At 44.9% G+C, this 18,747-nt stretch overlaps 1 protein-coding gene across 1 annotated transcript in view; it reads left to right on the top strand.

Annotated features, from left to right (window-relative positions):
* Positions 1 to 18,747, top strand: part of LOC133765772 (lactase/phlorizin hydrolase-like) — a 63,224-nt gene that overhangs the window by 22,674 nt on the left and 21,803 nt on the right. The window contains exons 5-11 of the mRNA XM_062199326.1: positions 300 to 378; positions 2,785 to 3,511; positions 8,064 to 8,709; positions 11,152 to 12,702; positions 13,718 to 13,986; positions 17,328 to 17,618; positions 17,949 to 18,147. Coding sequence (XP_062055310.1) covers positions 300 to 378; positions 2,785 to 3,511; positions 8,064 to 8,709; positions 11,152 to 12,702; positions 13,718 to 13,986; positions 17,328 to 17,618; positions 17,949 to 18,147 — 3,762 coding nt within the window. The remainder of the gene's footprint in view (positions 1 to 299; positions 379 to 2,784; positions 3,512 to 8,063; positions 8,710 to 11,151; positions 12,703 to 13,717; positions 13,987 to 17,327; positions 17,619 to 17,948; positions 18,148 to 18,747) is intronic.

Here is an 18,747-nt window from a genome sequence, read left to right as displayed (position 1 = left end):
ATGGTCGCTAGCATCACCTGCTGTGTCAGCATCATTTGGGAACTTACTAGACATGCCATACATCTGCTGCATTACAGACTCAAGCTGGGCTTGGCAGCCTGTATCTGCACAAGCGCTTCGGGTGATGTTGATTTACAGAGAAGTGTGAGATCCACTGTTTCAAGTCATATGAAGTAGAATTCATGTCTAACCTCCAAAACCGTTAGTCCATGGTATTTTCCAGCCTATGATATTTTCTGTAAGTTCAGAGAAGTGCGTCCTTAGTCAGGCTTCAGGTTAATTAAGCTTCTCTCTTACAGCCTTAAATAAAGACCAAGTGCTCATCATTGGGTTTGATGTCAATACGTTTCTGAACTGTTCATCAACTTCCAAGAAAAGGTAATGTTAGTTCTCAGTAACTGATGTTGGTACAGTATCCTGCTGTTCTTGCATGTGCATAATCTCGTGGGACTGGTGTCATTGACTCTCAGGCCAGTGGATTTATTATAGCCACTCCATAGCATAGAGAAATGAAGGCTCAGAGAGAAAACGGGGAGAATCCGTCTCTCACTGAGTTCTACTCTGGGCCTTACACAGTCTGGCTTTCTCACCTTTTCATTCACCCAGCTGCATACAACCAGCAGAGCTGGGACTCCAGTCCTGGCCTTCTAGTTTAAGATCCTGTTAAATTGGGGCAGGTGTTTGGCACCGTATTTCAGGTGCCTCTTGAGACAACCCCACATCCCATATTGGAGTCCCAGGGTTTGAGTCTGAGCTCTGCTTCCAGTTCCAGCTTCCTGCTAATACTGCCCTGAGAGACAGCAGATGTTTGCTCAAGTACCTGGGTCCCTGCCACCCACATGGGAGAACCCAGTTGAGTTCCTGGCTGTTGGCTTCAGCCTGGCCCAGACTTGGCTGTTGCAAACATTTGGAGAATTAAGCAACAGACTGAAGACTAAGACTCTGCCTCTGCCTCTTCCCCTCCACCTCCCCCTCCCCTTCCCTTACTCTGGTGGATGTAGCACAGGGGGAGGGGTTTTAGAGAGGGCTAACATAGATTTCTCCCTTGAGAAGTTTGACCCTGCAGGTGAGACAGAGACTCAAATGACTGTCGCACCAGAGAGTGACAGGAGACACAGCACTGGGCCGCAGAGGAGGAAGAGAGCATCGTGTGGGGCACTGTGATGCTGCAGGAGAGGGACTTAGAAGCCATGGGCATCGGACGTGAGGCTTTCTTTGGGAAATCTCCCCCCAGGTTAGGCAGGCCCTGGACTCCCCACACCAACATCTGCGTGGCAGGTCCTCCTGCACCCAGAGGTGTTGATTTATCTCTTCAGAGCTGGTCTCATCCAAGGCAGAAGGACAGAGTCAGAGTCTTTTGGTTCCCCTATATATAGAATCATATCATCTGCAAATAGGGATAATTTGACTTCCTCCTTTTCAAGTTTATCCCTTTAATTTCTTTTTCTTTCCTAATTGCTCTGGCTCAGACTTCCAGGACTATATTGAATAGCAATGATGAGCATGGGCATCCTTGTCTGGTTCAGAATCTTAGTGGGAATGCTTCCAACTTTTCCCCATTCAATAAGATGCTGGCTGTGGGTCTGTGATAAATTGCCTTGATAGTGTTGAGGAATTTTCTTTCTATATCCAACTTGCTTAAGGTATTTATCATGAAAAGATGTTGTATTTTATCAAATGCTTTCTATTTATTGAGATGACCATATGATGCTTGTTCTTCAGTTTGTTAATGTGATATATCACATTTATTGATTTGTGATTTTGCACCTTCTCTGCATACCTGGGATAAATCCCACTTGGTCCATATGAATGATCTTTCTGATGTGTTGTTGGATTTGATTAATATTTTGTTGAGGATTTTTGCAAATATGTTCATCAGGGATATTGGTCTACAGTTCTCTTTCTCTCTAGTGTCTGTTTCTGGCTTAGGAATTAAGGTGATGCTGGCTTCATAGAAGGAGTTTGGGAGATTCCCTCCCTTTTGACTGTTTTGAACAGCTTGAGAATAATTGGAATTAGTTCTTTAAAAGTCTGACAGAATTCAGTAGTGAAGCCATATGGTCCTGGTCTTTCTTTGTTCAGGGGGTCTTTATTACTGAAGTCATAATTATTTTTTAAAATTTTTCTTTATTTATATGAAAGATAGAAAGAGAGCTAGAGATATAGAGATAAAATAGACAGGCAGAAATCTCCTATCCACTCATTAAATCTGCAGATCCCCACGATACCCACTGGGAAGACCAAAGCCAGGACCCTAGAATTCCATCTGAGTCTCCCATGTAGGTGAGAGGGACCCAAGTATTTGGCCATCAGTGCTGCCTAAGGCAAAATTCCAGCAGGAAGCTGGATGAGCAGAGGAGCTGGACTCAAACCAACCACTCTAGTATGTGTTGTAGGGATCACACGTGGCAGCATAATTGCTCTTTCAAATACTTGCCCCCCCCCCCGAAGTTGTTATTAAAACTGTGTTTTGTAAACAATACATAAAAAGAAAAAAAATTATGGCACCAGAACTCAGGACAGCATTCTAGAACAATATAGTACAGAAAACAGTAAGCATTGTTAACATTTTACTCATGCAAGAGCAACCACAAATAGGGATGATAGTAATGATTTTTCCTGTACCAGTTGCTTCCCACCCATGAATTTGTAGGATATGTTTTTTGACTCAGTGTTATTGGAATATTTACTCATTAATGATAATGCCACTGTCCGTCACTGTGGGGGCATAGTAACCCCCAGGCTGATTAATTATTATGTCTCTTTATGTTACTCCATCCACAGCATGTCTTGCTTTCTGACTGACAGCCCAGCCATTCAGACTAACTGGCATCAGCACCACAAGAGAGCTGCCAGCGACTCAGCCCCTGCGTCGGCCTACCAGAGAGTCTGGGAAATGTTTGCTCACCAGCCCAGGGCAGAAAGGGATGCATTCCTGCAGGATACTTTTCCCCAAGGCTTCCTGTGGGGCGTCTCCACGGGAGCCTTGAACGTGGAAGGAGGCTGGGCTGAGGGCGGAAGAGGACCCAGTGTCTGGGATCAGTTTGGGCATCTAAAAGCTGCCCAGGGCCAGGCGACACCGGAGGTGGCCAGTGACAGCTACTACAAGTGGGCCTCTGACGTGGCCCTGCTTCGCGGCCTCAGGGCTCAGGTGTACAAGTTCTCCATCTCCTGGTCCCGGATCTTCCCCATGGGGCGCGGGAGCAGCCCTAGCCCCCAGGGCGTCGCCTACTATAACAAGCTGATCGACAGCCTGCTGGACTCCCACATTGAGCCCATGGCCACGCTCTTCCACTGGGACCTGCCTCAGGCCCTACAGGATGAGGGAGGGTGGCAGAATGAGAGCGTGGTGGATGCCTTTGTGGACTACGCAGCCTTCTGCTTCTCTGCGTTCGGGAACCGTGTGAAGCTGTGGGTGACCTTCCACGAGCCATGGGTGATGAGCTACGCGGGTTATGGCACCGGCCACCACGCACCAGGCATCTCAGACCCAGGGATCGCCTCATTTCAGGTATTCCCATCTCTGCATCTCCTACTGATCCAAGCAGAAGGGGTATTTGACTGGAAGAAAGTCATTTTATCTGTCTCCTTCCCATCAGCAAATATTTACTTTTTGATCTTTAAATCAATCATAGGAAAAGAAGGAATCATAAATAGTTGGTCATGTTATTTTGTCCTGACACCATGCTTGCATTTGAAAAAGAGTTCTTACATCCTCAGAATGGCATTGAAGGATAAGAGAGTTGGGACTCAGAGAGGATACACAATGTGATTGTAACATCTCTAGCAGGTTGCCAGATTGAAGCCATGCCTTGAGCCTGAGACTCCTTCACCCTGAAGAGAGATTCCCATGTCAGCTAGGACTCTTAGTGGCAAATGTCAAACAACAAAATGGTCCTAACTGACTTCAGTAAGGAGGAAATTTATTTTTTTTAAGATTTTATCTATTTATTTGAGAGGTAGAATTATAGACAGTGAGAGGGAGAGACAGAGAGAAAGGTCTTCCTTCTCCCCAAACGGCCACAATGGCTGGAGCTTCACTGATCCGAAGCCAGGAGCCAGGTGCTTCTTCCTGGTCTCCCATATGGATGCAGGGGTCCAAGGACTTGGGCCATCTTCTACTGCTTTCCCAGGCCATATCAGAGAGCTGGATTGGAAGAGGAGCAGCCGGGACTAGAACCGGTGCCCATATGGGATGCCGGTGCCACAGGCAGAAGATTAACCTACTGAGCCACTGGCGCTGGCCCCAAGAGGAAATTTATTATTTAAAGAAACTGAAAACTCTTGGTTTTAGCTTGGTTGGGGTGGTGCTTGATCAGAGCAGACCCAGTGCCACTAGGACTCAAAAAGTGTTGGGCTCACCTCTCTTGTTCCCCTCATTGACAATGACCTTGCTTTTATAGTTCGAGAGCAACAGGAAGGAAATCGCATCTCTTTCTGGCACTCGCAGCATACACATCCCTTTTTCTCTTATCTCTGGATAGGCCACATTCCCATGCCTGAGCCCATCACTGGGTCTTGGTGAGGAACTATGGTGATTGGTTTATGTCAACATCCAGTGTTCTGTCCCTCAACACCCTGGCTGAGAGGTGGGGCACGGAACAGAGGAGAGAAGTTGGTTTCCAGAGGGTGGTCAGGACCTTGCTTGAGCAAGAAGGGAATGTCATTCTGAGGAAAAATTTAAAATGAGTTCATCTGGGACTTCCATCCTTTCCCTTATTCTTAGAGTTCCCTAGAAATCCATCAGCCTTTTCTTGTAACATCTCTCAAGTTAGACACATCACTGTGGTTCCCTGTCACATTTAGAGTTCTGTTCTAAAATTTGAGTATTTCCTGTGTTCCATGCTAGGTGTTAAGAAGAGAAACTCAGCTATGCCCTTGACATGTTGTAACCTTTTAGGAGAGATGATACTAATGCAAGTAATTCAGTTAGAGGACAACTCAAAATCACCATAGTTAGGGTGAGCTGGAACACCATGAAAAATCAATTCAATGAAATGCCAGAAGTTTAGCATATAAGTCAAAGTTTCTATTCTTTTAAATTTAAATTTTACTTATTATTTTAAATTTACTTTTTGACCTTTTCAGACTTGGCTGTTGTGTACATAAGGGAATAAAGTATGGATGGGAGATCTGTGTGTGTGTGTGTTTCAAATAAAAGCAAACCCAGGAGCCTAGAACTCCATATGGGTCTCCCGCATAAGTGGCTGCAAACTAAGTACTTGAGCCACTGTCTGCTGCCTCACAGATACACATTAGCAGGGAGATGGAATGGAGAGTAGAGGAGGACTGGAACCCAGGCACTCTGATAGGGGATGCAGGCACCTCAAGAGGCAGCTTAACCCTGCCCCGAATGTCTGCCATGAGCTTCCAGTCTGCTCTTGTTCAGCAGATGAACACATATATACATAAATGGTTCTTCTGAAATGGACGGTTTGAACTTTGCTTTTTGTGTCCTTGTTGTGGAATTCATCGAAATCTTTCTGCCTAGGCTTTTTTTTCTTATCCTTTGAACTATGGCTCCTGAAATATTTTTACAGAAACTTTGATGAAAACATTCCCTTCATGTTTCTCTTTCACTTCCTGTTTTATTTTCCAATAAATGTTGATGATGTTCCAAATAAATGAAGATGTTTCCAAAAAGTTCATGGAAAAATGGAGTTGAAAACTAAGTTTATTTGGTGCCAAAAATTTTAAAACACATGCACTTTTTTTGTATCAAATGGCTTTTCTGTGAACTTTTTGGGGACCCTTCACATTGGTTAAAATGCTATGATACCATTCACTCTCTTAGCTCAGGTTGCTATATTGCTATAGACTAGTGAGAACAGATGCTTATTATTTATTTATTTTTTTTAAGGTTTATTTTATTTGAAAGTCAGAGTTACACACAGAGAGAAGGAGAGGTAGAGAGAGAGACAGACAGACAGACACAGGTCTTCCATCAGCTGGTTTCCTTCCCAGTTGGCCACAACGGCTGGAGCTGCACTGATCTGAAGCTAAGAGCCAGGAGCTTCTTCTGGGTCTCCTATGCAAGTCCAGAGGCCCAAGGACTTGAGCCAGCTTCTACTGCTTTCCCAGGCCATAGCAGATTGCTGGATTGGAAGCAGAGCAGCCTGGACTTGAGCCGTTGCCCATATGGGATGCCAGCACTGCAGGCGAGGGCTTTACCCACTATGCCGCAGTGCCAACCCCAACAGATGTCTATTTCTCACAGTCCTGGAGTCTGACAATCCCAAGACCAAGATGTCAGCATGGTCAGGTTGTAGTGAGGGCTGTTTTCCTGGTCTGCAGAGAGCCATCACTTGTTGTGTCCTCATATTCTGGGGAGGGGAGGAGGGGAGAGAGAGACAGACAGATCATTCTGGTTGCCTTTCATGTAATGGCCTTGATCCCATTGTGAGGGACACAGCCTCATGAACTCATCAATAGGGAATAACTTCCAAAAGACTCCATCCCCAGATACGACCACATTGAAGCTTAGGGCTTTGTAATGAATTTTCAGGGAGGAATTTCAAGTAGCAACTATTTATGGGAAAATTTTAAAGAAATAGTTTCTCTCAATCTCCCAAAGTTTCTTCCTGTCTTGGATTCTTTGTGTTTATGGCACTATCACAGTGTTCCTCATTTAGTGCTCATTGCTTACTTGACTTTGTAACATGACTGTTTCAGATGATTGTCTAGTATTCCACTGAGCCCCCACCCTGACACTGACCGGTGTAGAGGGGAAGCATTCCTGACTTTGGGAAAGGTGTGCAGTTTGCCATTGAGTTTAGAACCTGATTAAGTACTTAGAACTGGGGCATGATAAGAACTTAGAGTTTCAGTCTGTAGGGCATATTTTGATAGAAATTCTTCAAAATCCAGTGTCATCATCTTCAGATGATAAAAAGGAAAAAGGAAAGGGAGCTAAAATCTAGGTCTTGCTCCTGCCCTACAGGTTTCAGCTTGATACAGTCTGCACTGTAATCATGTAAGCCTCCCCATGAGATCCCTAGTCACCTGCTGCTTGCAGCACGGAAGCTGACGTTGAGAGATCAGATTTTCTGAGTTTATAAAGCAAGTTAGTGGCAAAGTCAGGCTTTAAATGTAGGCTTGTTATAATCTGGACAGACCTCTTTCACCCACATTAGCCCATAATCCTCCACCAAGAAGAGCTGTTGACTTTTAAGACCGTGAGTTAATCCATAAAGAGATTTTTGGTTGTGATTTTTCTTCCCAGACTTCATTCAGGAGAAAGGAGAATAGGTGAGTTAGAAATAGTGGCCCTCTCTCTTATATGTTACTTAAAACAATATGGCCCATTAACTAACTGGTAAATAAGCCTTATTAAGGACAGAGGCAGAATAGCATTGTGGGTGACAATAGCAGACCTGGAATTGGACTGCTTGGATTTTGTGTTCTCACTTTATTTGTAACTGTGAATCTTGTAGAGTTTTTATACATATGTGGGTTGTGTTTTCCTCATCTGTAAAGTGCTATTAAGTGTACTTCCCACATGAGCTGGTTGTGAGGATTGCATGAAAGAATTCACTGAGTAATAGGTGCTCATATGTTAGTGGTTTTTAATGTGGTTGTTGATGCTGTTGTTGACTTGGTGACTTCTGGACTCTGTTGATGATGTGGGAGTTGTATTGCTGACATTGTTGTCAACAGTGTTGTTGATTAACTGACATTATTGATACTTTTTATATAACTGACATTGCTATTGACTAGTTGATGTTGACAGTGGTGTTGATGTTAACTTGTTGACATCAGTATTAAGCTCTTATGAGGCTGATGTCTGACAATTGTTATTGTTGGCTCACTGGTCATGTAGTTTTCTGGTTGGCATTATGATTAACTTGTTGATATCAGTGACTGGTTGATTACTTGATATTCTTATTAGTGTTGATGCTGTTGATACTGACTTTGTCAGTGTTATATTTACTGGCTTGTGGCTATTGTTGACATTGGTGTTCGCTTGATAACCTTGTTGCTGTTAACTTGTTATTGGCTTGTTAGTCTTGCTGTTGTCCTTGCTGTTGTTACTAAGCACTGTTTTCCTCCGTTCTTCCCACAAGGTGGCTCACTTGGTCCTGAAGGCCCACGCCAGGACTTGGCACCACTACAACAGCCACCATCGCCCACAGCAGCAGGGCCGTGTGGGCATTGTGCTGAACTCAGACTGGGCAGAACCCCTGTCTCCAGAGCGTCCTGAGGACCTTGCAGCCTCTGAGCGCTTCTTGCACTTCATGCTGGGCTGGTTTGCACACCCCATCTTTGTGGATGGGGACTACCCAGCCACCATGAAGGCTCAGCTCCAGCAAATGGGTAAACAGTGCCCTAGTCCTGTCGCACAGCTCCCGGAGTTCACTGACACAGAGAAGCAGCTCTTAAAAGGCTCTGCTGATTTTCTGGGTTTGTCTCATTACACGTCGCGCCTCATCAGCAAGGCCCCAGAAGACAGCTGCATCCCCAGCTATGATACCATTGGAGGCTTCTCCCAACACACGGACCCTGCATGGCCCCAGACTTCGTCTCCTTGGATTCGCGTGGTGCCCTGGGGTATAAGGAGACTGTTGCAGTTTGTATCCTTGGAATACACCAAAGGAAAAGTTCCAATCTACCTGGCTGGGAATGGCATGCCCATAGGGGAGAGTGAAAATCTCCTCAATGATTCCTTGAGAGTAGACTACTTCAATCAGTACATCAATGAGGTGCTCAAGGGTAAGAACAGTGCATCTGCTGGTGATTGGAAGGTGGGTGGTACTTCTCCTCCAAGTCTTCAGAGATTTGTTTAGTGGGAAATGGAGACAAAAAGACAATATTAGCATTAACAGTGGGGAGTCCCTTACCTGATCCTCCTAATTTTTTTCTCAAAGGCTCTTGTGCTAGATTCCCTTTTCTTATTCCTTAGAATGCCTTCCTTCTACTTTGGCTCATCTGAGTGCTATCCAGCCGTCAAGCTTCATTATTGTTCAGTTCATTGTTTAGCAAATCTTCATTGAATGCCTATTATGTTCTAGGCATTGGACAAGAGTATGGGGGTACAATATTAAACCATCCTCCTTCACATAGAGAACTCAGTCTGCAGGACACAAAGAATTTAAATATAGTGACACGGACGTTACAGTATGCCTGAGATTACTTAGCATGGGACTCTAACCTGATAAATCACCCCTTGTTGCTATAGCCACACTGACCTCCATCTGCTTTAACAAGACATAACGTCTACATCCCATGTCCTTCAATTTAATCCATTGGATCCATACCTACAATCCCATTCTAACATAACATACTATTTTTATGCCTTTTTATTCTACTACAATGGCAACTAGGTTTCATCTCACAGGTCAGTCTTAAGCAGCCATCTGCCTAGAAGACTGTGTTGAGGTTTCAAGACCTTGTCTAAATTCAGAGAATATACTTGCTTAGAGATACCTGCCTGTCTTGGGCCATGTGGTAAGAAGTGGAGACCCACCTGCCACTCTTCCTGAGGTCAGACACCCTCTCCATCCTCCACTTGTACTCCTCTCAGCTTCAGTCACAATTCTGTAATCTTCATAATATTGAAATTCCTTTAAGACATTATCTCTAGTGATCCTCAAAACAGCTTTGTGCAGTAAATAAAGGGCACATGTTATCCTCATGGGACAACTTTGAAATGAATGCTCTGAGAGTTTGATTGACACACCCACACACATCAAGGAGGGGGCCCAGAGGCCTTTCTGTTTCCAGGCTTTGTTCTTTACCCACAAAGCTGATGCTTTTATTCATCTTTGTATCCCCAGAGTCTAGTACGGTCCTGGGATAAAGTAGGTGCTTACTATTTTATTTACTGTATGAATGAGCAACTTTACCTCTCTTATGCAGCCAATATGTTTGTTGGGAGGTTTTACAGTTTGATAAAATCAAAGCTTAATGCTTTCCTTACTCCAGGCTGGCATCCACAGCCTTGCCTATTACCTTGGCTTTGGTTCTTGGTTGATTCACTAGGCTAGTGTGTAGCAAATCAGAGGTGAACAAAATATATTAGTTTCCTGAGGCTTCTGTAACAAATTACCACAGACTTGGAGATTCAGAATAACCAAAGTGTATTCTTCCACATTGATAAAAGCTAGATATCTAAAATCATGGTGTTGGTAGAGCCGCTTTCCCTCCAAAAGCTCAGAGATCATGTTCCTTGCTTTTTCTAAATTCTTGTGGCTTCAAACACTTATTTTTTGTAAGATTTATTTATTTATTTGAAAGAGAAAAAGGAAGAGACAGAGACAGAGATCTCCCATCGACTGGTTTACTTCCCAAATACAGTAAGGGCTGGGACAGTCAGGCTGAAACCAGGAATCTGGAACTCCACCCAGGTCTCCCACATGGGTGACAGGGGTTCAAGTACTTGTGCCATCTTCTGCTTATTTCCCAGGTGTATTAGCAAAGAATTGCATCACAATTTGAGCAGTCAGGACTTGACTCAGTTTTCATGTAGGATGCTGGTGTCATAGGCAGCACCTTAACCAATTACACCATAACGCTGGTGCCTCCAGACATTTCTTGACTTATGACTGCATCTCTCCATTCCCTGACTCCAACTTCCCATGGCCTTTTCAACTTAGAAAGACACTTGTTACTAGATTTAGGGCTTTCCTGGGAAATGTAGGAAGATCTTAGATCACTAACTCAGTTACCTCTGCAAAATCCTTGCTTCCTAGTCAGGTTATATTCACAAGTCTGTTGGTTTAGGACTTAGAAATATCTTTCAGAGCTAGATGGTCACCATTTAGCCTACTTCACCAAGGAATAGGCTTTTATTAGGATTTGTTTTGCTTTTCATATGTAATATGTCATTGTTTTATGTCAGCATTACCAAATCTCAAAAATGAAAAGCAAAAGCATATTTTTAAAAAGATTAAGTGATTTATGTATTCTGTATTAAACCAGGGTACCAAGGAGGGGGCACATTCTCTCTAGTACTATTTTTATGATAAGATTTCTCTTTTGATGAGATATAGAGCCCTAGAAGTAAATTATATTTTATGGGAGTCTTACGTGTTTCTTTTATTCTGAGAAGGCAAAGGGTAAGATTTGGGGGCAATCCAAGTCACTTCAGAGCTTTCATGTGAAAAGGAAAACTTTGAGAAAGCAGCAAAAGTAATGGAGATTTGCTCTTCTCAGCTATCAAGGAGAACTCAGTGGATGTTCGTTCTTACATTGCTCGTTCCCTCATTGATGGCTTTGAAGGCCCCGCCGGCTACAGCCAGAGATTTGGGCTATACCATGTCAATTTCAACGAGAGCAGCAAGCCCAGAACTCCCAGGAAATCTGCCTTCCTTCTCACCAGCATCATTGAAAAGAATGGTTTCCTCACCAAGGCAGTACAGCCACCACTGCCACCTAACGCAGCACACTTGCCTTCCAAAGCCAGAGCCTCGTCCCTCCCATCAGAGGTGCCCTCCAAGGCTAAAGTGGTTTGGGAGAAGTTCTCCAGCCAGACCAAGTTTGAAAGAGACTTGTTCTATCACGGTACCTTCCGGGATGACTTCCTGTGGGGTGTGTCCTCTTCAGCGTATCAGATTGAAGGAGCTTGGGATGCTGATGGCAAAGGGCCCAGCATTTGGGATAACTTTACTCACACCCCAGGGAACGGTGTGACGGACAACTCCACCGGAGACATCGCCTGCGACAGCTACAACCAACTGGATGCTGATCTGAATGTGCTTCGAGCTTTGAAGGTGAAAGCCTATCGGTTCTCTCTCTCCTGGTCTCGCATTTTCCCAACCGGGACAAACAGTTCTATCAATAGTCATGGTGTTGATTATTACAACAGGCTGATCGATGGCTTGCTGGCAAGCAATATCTTTCCCATGGTGACACTGTTTCACTGGGACCTGCCCCAGGCCCTCCAGGATATAGGAGGCTGGGAGAATCCTTCCTTGATTGATCTGTTTGACAGCTATGCAGACTATTGTTTCCGGACGTTTGGGGACAGAGTCAAGTTCTGGATCACCTTTAATGAGCCCACGTACTATTCATGGTGGAGTTATGGCTCTGGGACCTTTCCCCCAAATGTGAATGACCCAGGCTGGGCACCTTATAGGATCAGCCATGCCCTCATCAAAGCTCATGCCCGAGTCTATCACATGTATGATGAGAAATACAGGCAGAATCAGAACGGGGTCATCTCATTGAGTCTTGTCGCACAATGGGCAGAACCCAAGTCACCGGATGTCCTAAGAGACGTGGAAGCAGCTGACAGAAAGATGCAGTTCACCCTGGGCTGGTACGCCCACCCCATTTTTAAAACTGGAGACTATCCCGATGCCATGAAGTGGAAAGTGGGCAACAGGAGTGAACTCCAACACTTAGCCACCTCCCGCCTGCCAAGCTTCACTGAGGAAGAGAAGAGCTACATTAGGGGTACGGCTGACGTCTTCTGCCTCAACTCCTATTCCTCCAAAATTGTACAGCATAAGACACCCGCGCTCAACCCACCCTCCTACGAAGATGACCAGGAATTGGCTGAGGAGGAGGACACATCATGGCCTACCACGGCAATGAACAGAGCTGCGTCCTTTGGAATACGGAGACTCCTGAATTGGATCAAGGAAGAATATGGAGACATCCCCATTTACATCACAGAAAACGGGGTAGGGCTAACAAATCCAGAACTGGAGGATATTGACAGGATATTTTACTACAAAACCTACATCAATGAAGCTTTGAAAGGTATGTGAGGTCTTGATCTTCCTTACAAAATCTTCCCGCATTCCATATGTCATGTGTTTGAAGTGGTTTCTCAAGGAGCTTTATAAACCATTGACCATTCTCTCTCTCATGTCCTAACTGTGTAACTCTTTACTTGTCCTGTGGATTTGCCTATTTGGGAAGCTTTAAAAAAGGTCTGGTTGTCTTGACAGAGAGTGCATAAGTGTATAATGCAGAAACCCACAAGACTTTTTCTGAATCTGCTCATCTCTTCTTTCATTTTTAACTTATTTGTTTGAAAGTCAGAGTTAAACAGAGAGAAGGAGAGAGGGAATGGCATCTTGCATCTGCTAGTTCATTCCCCAGATGGCTGCAACAGCTGGTTCTAAGCCAGGCCAAAGCCAGGAGCCAGGAGCTTCTTATGGGTCTTCCACATGGTAGCAGGGCCCCAGACAGTTGGACCATCTTCTGCTGCTTTTCCCAGGCCATTAGGAGGGAGCTGGATTAGAAGTGGAGCAGACAGGACTTTAACAGGTACCCATATGGTTAGCCAGCATTGCAGGCAGTCACTTTACCCAGTATGCCACAGCGCCAGCCCCACTCACTTGTTCTTGAGATACTACCTTGTGATATGTTCTAGTCTACTGCTGGGGATAAAATATAAACTTCTACCCTCATAGAACTCATATTCTAGTGGTTTCCACTGACCCTGGAATAAGATACTCTCTTCTAATTCACAGTTCTGTTCTTAAGCTCACGAGCAGACTGAGGTCCTTGAATTTGAGACATATCTCTACCTTACAGAAATATTTGATTTTGTGAAGATTAGTCATTAATACTTGCTGTGGGCTTGTCAGAGATGGCAAAAAGTAAGATCAAAAAGATGATCTGTTCCCCTCAGGGCATAGGCTCCTTTGTGTACAAGTTGACTGTTTAGAACCACTGTTTGAATGAAGGAGCCAGTCTTGCCTGGGCTTCTTGGGGTTCTTGCCTCCTGGGTTAAAACTCTGCTTTGCTCCCCTTGGAATGTTCCCAGCCTACAGGCTCGATGGTGTCAACCTTCGAGGATATTCTGCCTGGTCTCTGATGGACAACTTTGAGTGGCTTCGAGGCTACACAGTCAAGTTTGGACTGTATCATGTTGACTTTGAGAATGCGAACAGGCCTCGCACAGCAAGAATCTCAGCCGGTTACTACACAGAACTCATTACCAACAATGGCATGCCACTGCCCAGTGAGGATGAGTTTGTGTATGGACAGTTTCCTGAGGGCTTCGTCTGGAGTGCGGCTACTGCTGCTTATCAGGTGAGGAGTTCAGGGAGGTGCACACCACATACTGCACAGCTGCCATGTACCAGAGCTGGGCTTGCTGCTGCAGAAGAGCACGGATCCCAGTAACTCTTGGAAGTTGTTGAAGGGAGTGCCTGTGTTGTGAGGCTCTGGGGATTCCTCTTCCTGGATAACCTGGTTTCTTCACAACCTCAAATTTGATCCAGTCAGCACAGTTAAGGTGGACTGTGCTGAGCTGGGACCTGTAGGGCCAGGTGAAACAGGTGAAGCCTGGGCAGAAATACAAGGGCAAAGATATGCAAGTATTAACAATCTCCACTGGAAATCTTGATTTCATTCCTGGTTTCTTCCAAGCAGGAAGCTTAATCAAATTGGCTCTAAATGTGGTACTAGAAGTTTTCTGATGCCCTACAGCATCAGATTGTTACATTATTTATGTCAAACTAGCTTCCTAATACAGAAAATATGAGGATTTTATTTTTTGCTAGAAAAATGAAATAAAAGTAAAGAATGATTTGCATGTCAAGGAGCAGGGGGCCCTCTGTCCATCTCTCACCTCTTTTTATCTTTGTTGATGCAGGAGTGGGCTGTGTATGCTCCCTCTGGAACCAAGGCAGGGCTGGTGGTGTGAGCTGAACTAAGTGTCTCAGCCCATGGATTTTTCCCAGTGATCATGTGATACCTACTGACACAGAACCACAGTACCAGACTATTGAAAGTCTCAGACCATTATACACATATTTATTAATTGAAATCACTTATCAGTAAAACATAAATACTATTCATGTATTGTATTTTGTGGACTCCAGGAAATTCTAGCACTTAAGTGAAAGGTTCATTTAAGACAAATGCAAAGATGTCAGAGATGGGATTCTGTTGTATATCAAAAAACAGAATCCTCTGGGGCCAGCACTGTGGCTTAACATGTAAGGCCATATGGATGCTGGTTCAAGTCCCAGTTGCTCCTCTTTCTATCCAGCTCTCTGCTATGGTCTGAGAAAGCAATAGAAGATGGCCCAAGTGCTTGGGCCCCTGCACCCACACGGGAGACCTGGAGGAAGCTCCTGGCTTCAGATCGGCTCATCTCTGGCCATTGAGGCCATTTAGGGAATGAACCAGTGATGGAAGATTCTCTTTCTCTCTCTCTCCCTCTCTCTCTCGGCCTTTGCCTCTGCCTCTCTGTAACTCTGACAGGAACTCTAGGTTTCCCACATGGGTTGCAGGGGCCCAAATACTTGGTCCACATTCTTCTGCTTTCTGAGGTACATTAGCAGGGAGCTGGATTTGGAGTGGAGCAGGCAGTACTCAGATCAGCAGCCAAATACAGGATGCCAGGACCACAAGAGTCTGCTTGGCCCACTGCACACAACATTGAGCACACTGCTAGATTCTGAAACTGTCCATACAAAGGGCAGAGAATGTCTAAAAAATATTTTAGCCAACGCACATCTTGAATTTTTAAGTTGCTGACAGTGAGCACCTATTTCTATTTATCTTGACAATCAAGAGGCACAATTTTATTGTGACATTGAGTGTTCTGAGTAACAGTGTGGTGCATGAATTGAGAATGGATGAGAAGTGTTTGTAGTGTGGGTTTCTTGACTAGAGTACCAGCTGACCCCTTGAGAAATTATGTGTGGTTTTTTTTGACAGGCAGAGTTAGAGAGAGAGACAGAGAGAAAGGTCTTCCTTCCGTTGGTTCACCCCCTAAATGGCTGCTGTGGCCGGTGTGCTGTGCAGATCCGAAGCCAGGAGCCAGGTGCTTCCTCCTGGTCTCCCATGCGGGTGCAGGGCCCAAGCACTTGGGCCATCCTCCACTGCCTTCCTGGGCCACAGCAGAGAGCTGGACTGGAAGAGGAGTAACTGGGACAGAATCCGGCACCCCAGCCTGGACTAGAACCCAGGGTACCAGCGCTGCAGTTGGAGGATTAGCCTAGTGAGCTGCAGCGCCGGCCGAGATTGTGTTTTTTTTTTTTTTTTTAATATCTATTTGCTAATCTTTTCAGACAGAGAAAAGCAGCAAAAATAATTCTGGAGACTCCTATATACCCTTATCTCAGACTCTTCAGATGTTTACATTTTGCCATATTTGCCTTATTCTTTGTATGTATATGAACACACACACATACATACACACACACACAGGATTCTCAAACTCATGGAAAATGAATACTATGAACAACTGTGCCTGAATGTAAGAGATTTTTGATACCAAAATAAATTTATTTTTTAATTCCATAAACTTTTTGAAGTACTCTCATATGTGTGTGCATATATATGCAAACATTATTGAAACATTATTTATAACTTTAATACAAATTGTCTACCAGGGTTCTCTACCATAAAATTAACTAGTAACTATTTTTATTTGAATGCTATAGTCCTTTTATATTTTTAATTTCATTTTATATTGCAAAACAGAAATATTCTACATCCTAGTTCACTCACCAAATGCCTGCAAAAGGTAGGATTGGCCAGAACAAAGGCAGGTGCCCAGAACTCCATCCAGATCTCCCATGTGGATGGCAGGGACTCAAGTACTTGAGCCTCCATTTGCTCCCTCAGGGTGCACGTTGTCAGGAAGCTGGATTGGAACCGGGGTGCCAGGACTTGAACAAGCACACTGATATGGGATGCCAGCATTGCAAGAGGCTACTTAATCTGCTGTATCGTAACACCAACCTCCAAATCAGCCATTTCTATACTGAGTTCTGGATCCTTTTAGCTGTGAATAGCATTTAGAAGCCATAACCTGAATACAAAGAGTGCTTACTGCATTTGTGGTGTCATTACTTTTACTCAAGGCTAGGAAATGCATGCATGTACAAAGACACACACACATATATATTTCCACACCCACCTGTATCTCTGTGAATATTAAAAACCACATATGAACACTGACACTTTCTGTTCCAGTCCAAGTCAATAAGGTTAAAGCTAGTCTTCCTGTTTTCCACATTTGCATCTCCTGTTTCCAATTCTGAGAAATACTTCTGCTAGTGTCCTCACTATGGTCATTTATTTGCTCAGTCCCTCGGTATTTGAGTATGCTGGGGGTGTTCAGGGACTTTTTATTCAGTCTTTTACTGAGCACCCACCGTGTACCAGACAGTTGAATGCATCACTGGGACAGCAGGATGAAAGGCAAAAACCTAGAAACTCACAAAAGCAAATGATGATGTAATGCAGGTGCAGGTGTACAGAAAGCTAGGGGAGTTCAGAAACCAGAGGAGTGGCGAGAGAAGGCTCCTGAGGCTGGGAAACATCCTGTCTTGGCAGTCACTTCTAGACAGAAAGGAATCACTTGAGTTTGACCAAATGACTGAATTCAGCCATGTCTTCCTTGTCATTGTGAGATTGAAGGTGCGTGGCGAGCAGATGGCAAAGGCCTTAGTATCTGGGACACGTTTACTCACACACCACTGAAGATTGAGAACGATGACATCGCAGATGTGGCCTGTGACAGTTACCACAAGATCTCTGAGGACGTGGTCGCCCTGCAGAACCTGGCCGTAACTCACTACCGCTTTTCCATCTCCTGGTCTCGCATCCTCCCTGACGGAACCACCAACTACATCAATGAAGCAGGCCTGAACTACTACGTGCGGCTCATTGACGCGCTTCTGGCCGCCAACATCAAGCCCCAGGTGAGGGAGGGCCCTGGCCTGGCCCCGGTGAAGTCCACAAGCAGAGGCTGTGGGACAGGAGCACATTTACACTGAAAGCAAAACACTATTTTCAAACTTAATTCTTGAATTGCCACTAAATTCACATGGTGCAGAATTTTACAAACATCCAAGACGTTTGTTCTCCACCCTGACCTGTTCCCCTCCTTAGAAGTAACTTACCCTGCCTCTTCCTGCTACTCAAGAAAAGTCTGAGCCTTTGTCTCATAATTAATCCTCAGTTTTAGCAGGTGTTTGTGCTTCCCATAGAAGGCACAATGAATGGAACTGCGGATCTGGCTTTTTTCACAGGTGACCCTGTACCACTGGGACCTGCCCCAGGCGCTCCAGGATGTTGGAGGCTGGGAGAATGAGACCATTGTGCAGCGGTTCAGGGAGTATGCAGATGTGCTGTTCCAGAGGCTGGGAGACAAGGTGAAGTTTTGGATCACGCTAAATGAACCCTTCGTCGTTGTCAACCATGGCTACGGCAATGGGGTATATGCCCCAGGTAAGAGTTTCAGGCCTGACTTGCCAGCTCTTAGCATCTTGAAGAAATAAATCTAGATGGCATGGAAGGAGGTGGCCAAGAAAGCCCCATGGCAGAGCCTCCCACACCCTGCCTCTTGCTCAAGGCTTTGGATGTCCACCCTGACACATTTGCTAAGCGTGAGTTTCGCATCTCAGGTCCTCAGGAGGACTTCATTCCTTTGCTTTGTGACTCTGACCTGCTCAGGGGGGAAGCTCTGTGAGCTCGGGGACCTGGATGAATCCATGTAGGAAAGGAAAATTCATGTAGGAAAGGACAGTTTGTCAGGCTGTACAGGTCCACAGCCTGTGTTCCTAACCCCCAAATCCCAAAGGTAACAGTGATTGACTTGGCTGAGCTGAGCACACTGAATGGCCATGAAGCCTGACTGGAACCAACACGAGGCTGTGCAGGGCCTGTCTCCCCTGTGGCGTGGATGAAGCTATTGCACTAAGGCCTGCTGCAGAGATAAGTGTGGGCTTCACCCTGGAGAGTTGTGTGGTCCCTGTTGGGATGATTCCTACCATCCTACCATGAGCTAGGATTTCAATTCCACTCTTCCTAATGCCAAAACCTGTACTC

This window comes from Lepus europaeus, chromosome 1 (genome assembly GCF_033115175.1).
Source record: "Lepus europaeus isolate LE1 chromosome 1, mLepTim1.pri, whole genome shotgun sequence".
In the NCBI taxonomy this organism is placed as follows: domain Eukaryota; kingdom Metazoa; phylum Chordata; class Mammalia; order Lagomorpha; family Leporidae; genus Lepus; species Lepus europaeus.
Note: the sequence above shows the minus strand (reverse complement) of the source record. Positions and strands in the feature narration are given on the sequence as shown.